Here is a 7,644-nt window from a genome sequence, read left to right on the forward strand (position 1 = left end):
CAACTAAAGTATAGTAAGGTATGTAAGAATAAAATAATGAAAAAAATCCTAGTGTTATACTTTTCGAGAAAATGCATTTTCTTTTTATGTCTACAAATGTGGCCATCCGTCCCACGTGAAAAAAAACTTATAGGATTANAAAAGAAATTAAAAAAATATACGTATCTAGTGAATTGAGTGAATAAAACTTGTAAATATTGAATACATTTTACTTTAATTTCAGGTAAACAGTATAGAAGCTGAACAAGCTATTCTTGTTAAGCAGAGAACGTTTGAAATAACAGAAAAATATAGACAGTTAGGTCACATACCGCCCGATGTAGAGATCACTCAGAGCATGGCCCATGATTGTATATTGAAGGAGATATCGGCTACTTTGGCTCATAGAAAACGGTTACATGCGCAGGTTGGACACCTGCAGAATGAAATAATGCAAATGGAGAGGGCTAGCGAGCAGCAGAAGGTGGTTCCGACCGCCGTGCCGGTGGCCACGGTCAAGCCGCACACGGTCAACTCCAAGCCCAGGAAGCTCCGCGAGCAGCGCTCGCGCTCGCAGGAGTGGCCCGACGTGCCCGCCGTCGTCAAGATCGAGGAGCAGAACCCCGAGCTGCTCGCGCAGAAGATCCTCGAGACCGGCCGCCAGCTCGAGGCCGGCAAGGGCGCCAAGCCCAACGTCGTCGTCAACGGCTACGCGCGCGAGCTCGACCGGCATATAGACCTTCACAGGCAACAGAAAGGGTGAGTTCAATGGTCTTATTTTTTTTTAGGACTTCCCATTAGCTAGTAAAAGGNGCCTGGTCCGTGAGCACGTAGAATCCCGTCCGATGACCCCAAGCTGCACATCCTTGTCGCTCGCACGTAATTATGTTGCTGTCGCGCTCGCACACTCACTGCGGGCGCGCGTCGCACAGTCGCGACAGCAATATAATTATGCGCGAGCGATAAGGATGGGTAGCTTAGGGTCATTGGACGGGATTCTACGTGCTCACGGACCAGGCTTTAGTAAAAGGACTTCGAGACGGTTCCTATTAGAATTTATTCCCGAATGAAGCCCTGTTGGTTTCTGACTCCCATGGATTATCATTATAATATGTATTTATTACTAGCTGTCCCGGCGAACTTTGTACCGCTGTATTTTTCTTTTATAAGAACTGTGTCTTTTCACCGTTTAAACCTTCCCTGAACTTTCACAAATATTTCAAGACAAAAATTTGCCAAATCGGTCCTGCCGTTCTCGAGTTTTAGCCAGACTAACGAACAACAATTCATTTTTATTTATAAGAAGAAGAAGAAGATTAACGTGCGTTCCTTAAAATTACGCCAAGATATAATACACCGTATCCACTCTGCTGTAGGGCACAGGACTCACCTCATCCCCATCTGTGGGGTAATCGAATACAATTATTTCGACTCGTAGACACCTTATGGACAGAGGACTCGCTTGCAGGAGCATGCAGCCGAAGGTGTCGCCGCTGCAGCGCGCGCCGGTGGCGGGCGTGGCGCGCGGGCCGCAGCCGCCGCCGCTGGCGCCGCGCCACTCGCCCGCCAAGCCGCAGAAGCCGCTCAACGTCGTCGCCAAGGTGCAGGAGTCGCCCAAGGTCATCAACTTCGAGGACCGCCTCAAGAGCATCATCACCTCCGTGCTCAACGAGGACCAGGAGCAGCGCAAGGTCAGTCCGCTAACTAACTGTTGCATCGTGCTCACGTTGAACACGATGCCCCGTTCAGGTTGTTTTCATGGCTATTGGCTCGGAACTGGTCAATTATTATCAGTGATCGGATAATCGGATGGATATTTAAGTATGGTTGGTGGGTGATGAGGATTGCGATTTGGTGTTTAAAATCCTATTTTAAATACGTATAGGTAGTCTTTTGAGAAAAAATCCAAAAGATATTTACCCACCCCCACTTATAAATTGTTCTAATTTACCGCTGCTCTAATGGACAAGCTCCTGGAATGGCGAAAACGCGACATCAGGTATTTACGCGAGTATTTTACCCCAATTTTCGAAATGCCCACGGCATTGTGGTTATGGCTGTGATGTTGTGTGAAAAAAACAAACAAACCATGTCCTGTTTCTACGCTCATGTTGTATCCCTCTGTGTAATGAATGGTTGGGAAGATCAATTAGAAACCAAAGAGAAGGAAGATGAGTGTGTCTATGTGCCTGCAAAATTTTGAGCATTTTATGTGTTTCTGTTGGCTATTATTTGTGGACATCGTTGGGGAATCTATGTTTTGTGGTGGACGTCTTTGAAAATGAACTTCGCATTTGATTATCCGATCACTAGTCATACTTTTCCATAGTAAAGGTCACTTTGCTTTTAAGTTTTGTTCAGTATTTTCTTAGAAAAACCCCGGTTTTTATTATTTACGTCTTACTAGATTTTCAGAAATTTTAATAGCATTAACAAAAACATTTTATCGATTTATTTATCTTGATTTTTTTTATTATTACTTGTCTGAGATTATAAATGGACTTAAATGAAGAATTGAGGAGTAATTTTTAAGATGTGGTATTTCTCAAAACTAAAATAAATAATGCTTATAAAATCTTTAGTTACAGAAGAAATATTTTATGTTTTATAATAAAAATAATCCTCAAATGAAATAACCTGCTCAGATGTATTTGGAGGAAGGTCCTTTACATTTTTTATTTTACTTCTGATATTTAACAATTGTGCGTGTGTTTGTGTCACAACCAAAACCATCAGATCGAAGACGTCCACGGCAGATCGTAGAGACTCCTTCATAGAACGTCCACCTTGAATGTTATCTACTCAATGCAAAGATGACCAAATGTATGTATTAAAATTGCCTTGTAGCAGTAGCCGCAATAAAAAAAAACGCATAAGTGTGCTGTCGTAATCTAGCAACTAAGTGAAGTACTACATCATTGATAGCGCCCGGACTGGAGGTTCAAATTCGAAAATACTATGGGCTGAGTGTGAGTTTACATCAAACGTCCTCACTAGTGAGCGCGTTAATTAAGTCGTCACTAGTGAGCGCGTTAATTTAAGATCTGTGTTATTGTATTATCTATAACTAACACAATAAATGATTATTTGATTTGATTTGATTTGATAAAAAAATGTATGAAAATTTTAGTTCTTGAACGTTTCCGCTAGGGCGGCTGTACAATCCGTCATACATTTAATGACATTTTTTTACGCGCCAGTGAGGACGTTTGATGTAAACTCACACTCAGCCCTCTGAATCGGTAACCTACAATCTCGACGCTGCCGAGACGGGTCGTTGAACGGTCGTGTGAATCTGTGCAGGCGGCGCGACAACCGACGCCGAACCACGCGTACGCCAACGGGTACGTGCGGCCGACGAGCGGCGGCGGGGCGCTCGCGGGACACGGGGCGGGCGCGTTCGGGGCGCGAGCGGGGCCGGCCGCCGCGGCGCCCGCGCAGCCGGGCCCGGGCTTCGCGCGCGCGGCGCGGGACTTCCGGCGCGAGCGCTACCCGTTCGAGCGCGCGCGCCTGCCCGCGCACCTGGACGCGCGCCCGCCCGACCTCCGACACATATCGCAACCCGACTACACGCAGGTACGGAAAAATACGCCATCCTCTGTTGTGTTCGAGGTAGACTTGGATATTATACAGGGTGGAAACGATAAGTGATCTCACTCGATTATTTCTAAACTACACAAGATATCTAAAAACTGGTTACTGATCCTGTAAGTGGTTCACGAGCTCTTTCTAACGCTATCAGTAATAGGTTACAAAATTTACTGGATCTATCTAAAAATTCAATGTTTTCAGCCTCCATACTAAATGTATGCCAGTCACACAATATTGAGTGTTAATTTTTTAAATTAAATAATAAACACTTAAAAATGAACTTGTAAACTGCAATCTTATTTAAAATTATTCATGGAAAACATTGGTTCTAGGCTTTACTTGCCATAATATTATCAAGACATGAGTGCCATGAATGTGGCTGTACTAAATGTATGGAAGCTGAAAACATTGAATTTTCGGATAGATCCAGTTTATTTTATAACCTATTATTGGTAATTGTGAGTTTGAATATGCCTGGATACGCAACCGGGTGCTTAGGTTATGCTGAACAAAAAAAAAATACGCGTCGGTTAATCCTCCACAAGGTAGTAAAAAGTTATGTAAACGTCAAATGTATGGAATTTTGTCTAGTTTATTTTTGTATAAATAACTTTATCATGACTGTATTAAATAGGAATAGGCATTTTTTTCAATATGGCGGCGCGAGCGGCAACCGTACGAGGTCGCAAAGTTGAGCACATCAATATCTATATAAATAACAATTTTCAAAATTCCCGGAAAACTTAGCAGGTAAAACTACTAAGGACTGGACTAATAAACCTTTTTCCTGCTAGTCGTTGAAGTTAGCAGGAGTACCAAAACCGCCCAATAAATGGACGTAGATTTGCATGGCTAGTATAATGAATAACAACATTCTTATTCTTACTATAACAAAATTAATAACAATCAAGACATATTGTATTTGTCGTGTTTGAAGCTGATCGTCCACAAAATTGTGTCCTGATTTAATCCTAAAATGATTCTCATTTCAATGCACACGATCGTATAAATGAACATGATTGAGAAAAGGGCAGAATTTTGTAGACAATCTACTAACATTATTTTGTGACTGTCATGCGATCGCTCTGTGTACCGAGCATTCGCGCCGCGATCTCGCGACGTCTCGGGCGAGACTTCGCGAGGCGCAAGCTATACGTCATTGAACAAGAAGAGCGACCGCTCGGCAGGTCTCCCCGGCTAAACTGGCGCTGCGTCGGCATCTATCGCAGGAGCGGCTGGCGGCGCCCGGCGCGCGCACCATCGGCGACCTCGTCAACGGCGAGATCGAGCGCACGCTCGAGATCTCCAACCAGAGCATCATCAACGCGACCGTCAACCTCAGCGCGCGCTACCACGAGCCGGCCTCCGCGCACCAGCCGCTGGAAGGTCAGTGCTCAACGTACACGACTAGTCTTGAAAATCACTAAAGTGGCTGAAGTTGACTGACCGTCATTTACGGTCAAATTGCTCAAATTTTTTTTGTACTTTCGGCCAAATCGGAGTTTATTAATTAATTGTTCCAAGCTTAGCACAACTTTTCTGAACGTGTGCCATGGATCATATTATCTTAGTATCAAATGACGTAGGGTTTCTTACGGTCCCCTCGTACTATAAAAAGAATCTATTTAAGCTATAGAATTTCCTACAGGCTTAGCTGCATGTTTACAAGCGCGCGTGCTGGCATCGGAATACTGGCGCGGGCGCAACGGAGCGACGGCGGGCCCGGGCAGCGGGAGCGGCAGCGGCAGCGGGGGCGGCGCCGGCGCGGGCGACGACGAGGCCGCGCGGCGCCGCTCGCCGCCGCTCGACCCGCACTCCAACACGTCCACGCCGCTCGTCGACGAGCTGCCCGACAGCGCGCGACCTGCAGGTACGATGATACATACTACTTTTTGGGATTTCTAATAGACATTAAAGCATAATATGCGTGTTCAGATAAACGGTAACGACTTTTGATGAAATCGCATAACCTGTCAAAATTTATCTCTCCCGGACGCCTCGTATCCTGATATGATCTTTTCGAACTCAGATGGCGAAGGAACCGAAGAGGTCGACGAAAGCAAATGGCAGGACCGGATAGCGTTTCGCTTCGACCAGATAATTTCGTTCGCTTCCACCGCGATGGAGGATAAACGGCGGCGGTCGGACGAGGCGTGCAATACGTCTCCGGATTCGGGGATCGGACACGGCGAAGCGGCTCGCGGGGTGGCGCGGGCGGCGGAGGCGGCGGGCGGGGCGGGCGCGGCGGCGGCGGCGGGCGCGCCGGGCGGCTCGGACGCGCGCTCGCCGTCGCCGCTGCCGGCGCACCACTTCAAGAAGCGCTTCTTCCGCCGCGAGCAGTGGGGCGCGTGGAGCGGCGCGCCCCCGCCGGCGGCGGTGGACTGGGAGCGGCCGGCGATGTGACGCCCGAGCATCTAGCGCTGCGACGTCTGCCGCTTCGCGCACTGACGACGCAGCCGCGCGGTCGCGACCCGCTCTGTGGGCCGCGGTCCGCGCCGTGACCCCCGGTGCCAAAGTGGCTCCCGCGCGGCCGAACGCCCGTGCGCCGAAACGCGACATAGGTTTGTGGACCGAGCGACGTCTGGCCGCCCCGGCGTTCCGAGGAACCCGTTTCTATGCAGACCTCGGGCTCCTCGGTTGCGCCCGTGCCGCCGGAGCCACGCGCGCCTTAGCGTAATTATCGGAACACTGCCGACGCGAGAGAATGTTTGATGTAAATAAGAGTCCCGATCGCCCGCCGCCGGCCGCCTGACGGCCGTGAGTGCGCTCGACCCCTTCTCGGATGTTGACTGTGTCGTTTTTTGTTATATTTTCGAATATATAATGTAATTATGTATATTATTGAGTTTATTTTACGTTTAAGATTTGTAATTATTTAACACTAGGTTTATGTCGCCGCTCCGTCTGGGCGCAGTGAAGAACTGTAGCGCCGCGACGGTTTGTATTTCATGTGTTCATTTAGGTCTTAGAGTTTGAAATACATGATTCGGTGACGATACAGCGGATCGTTCTTACGCCGGTCGTTTGATGAATGTTTGTTGTTTTATGTGTTTCGTTCTCGATGTTGCGGAAAGCTCACTCTCTGAATAATGTTCATCATTTCTTTGGGAAAACCTTACATTTTATAGCTTTTACTGCTAACGAATGAATAGATTACGTATATATTGTTACACAATACATTGTATTATACCAAACTATGACATTTTTATATTAATAGGTCTGAAAAGGCTAGTGCTACCTTATACATTTTACTGTGTAAAAGAATAATATGCATGTTGGATCCGTTTCCAAGACTTTCTACTATTTCTGGAACTAAAAAGACTGCAAATCTTAAGAACCCATCAACAATCAAGAAAAAATAAAGTATACATTATGTATTATTATGTACATCATATTATGTACTTCCAAATGCTGATAACTCATAAAAGATTGAGTTATAAATGGTGAAAGTCTGTGAATCGATCCTGTCGATTTTTAATGAAGTAATTATACGATACATTTAAAATAGTTTTATTAAAAAGTCTGTAATAAACACTAGAAAACAATTATTGGCCACTCTTTAATCAATTATTAAGAAAATAATTGTTATTATGCCTACCTTATTCATATGAATAGAGTTTAAATAGGGCGGCACTTATTCCGCTACCACCAGGTAAAGGAAAAGATAACTGCTTCATTAAAAATCAAGTGGTACATACGTTGTACACATACTTGTATGTATGTACCACGTATCCCAGAATAAGAAAGGGTCCAAAGTTCAGTGGCTCAAAAACTTGGTTAAAATTCCTTTCATGAAAAAGTTACCTGAGATTTTTGCGGAATTAATTTTGCATGCAGATTTTATCTATTTATAATAGTACTACGGTACTTCTTTCATGAAAAGTACTATGATTTTCATCAGATAAACGCGGCATTATTATGTTATGATTGGTACAGCTACAAAAGTTAGCCAATACATATAAGCACGCTATTTTAAACCTAATTGACTGGTATAAAGAAAAATATTTTATACTACAGAACATTGCAAAATAATTAATTGCAGACTAGTCATTATGCACTTTACTAGTTGTGTCA

The 7,644-nt window shown here is 45.3% G+C and overlaps 1 protein-coding gene across 6 annotated transcripts in view; it reads left to right on the forward strand.

The window, feature by feature from the left end:
- gpp (DOT1 like histone lysine methyltransferase grappa) overlaps positions 1 to 7,443 on the forward strand; it is a 33,746-nt gene extending 26,303 nt beyond the window's left edge. For 4 of the 6 annotated variants that reach the window (XM_028320524.1, XM_028320526.1, XM_028320523.1 and 1 more), the window contains 6 exons: positions 224 to 738; positions 1,448 to 1,670; positions 3,283 to 3,555; positions 4,758 to 4,956; positions 5,219 to 5,440; positions 5,600 to 7,443. In XM_028320524.1, the coding sequence (XP_028176325.1) occupies positions 224 to 738; positions 1,448 to 1,670; positions 3,283 to 3,555; positions 4,758 to 4,956; positions 5,219 to 5,440; positions 5,600 to 5,973 (1,806 nt within the window). In that variant the 3' untranslated portion in view covers positions 5,974 to 7,443. The remainder of the gene's footprint in view (positions 1 to 223; positions 739 to 1,447; positions 1,671 to 3,282; positions 3,556 to 4,757; positions 4,957 to 5,218; positions 5,441 to 5,599) is intronic. The other 2 variants (XM_028320527.1, XM_028320528.1) reach the window with 2 other exon arrangements.
- The last annotated feature ends 201 nt before the right edge of the window (positions 7,444 to 7,644 follow it).

This window comes from Ostrinia furnacalis, unplaced genomic scaffold (genome assembly GCF_004193835.3).
Source record: "Ostrinia furnacalis isolate ACB-3 unplaced genomic scaffold, ASM419383v2 OfSCF7395, whole genome shotgun sequence".
NCBI lineage: Eukaryota > Metazoa > Arthropoda > Insecta > Lepidoptera > Crambidae > Ostrinia > Ostrinia furnacalis.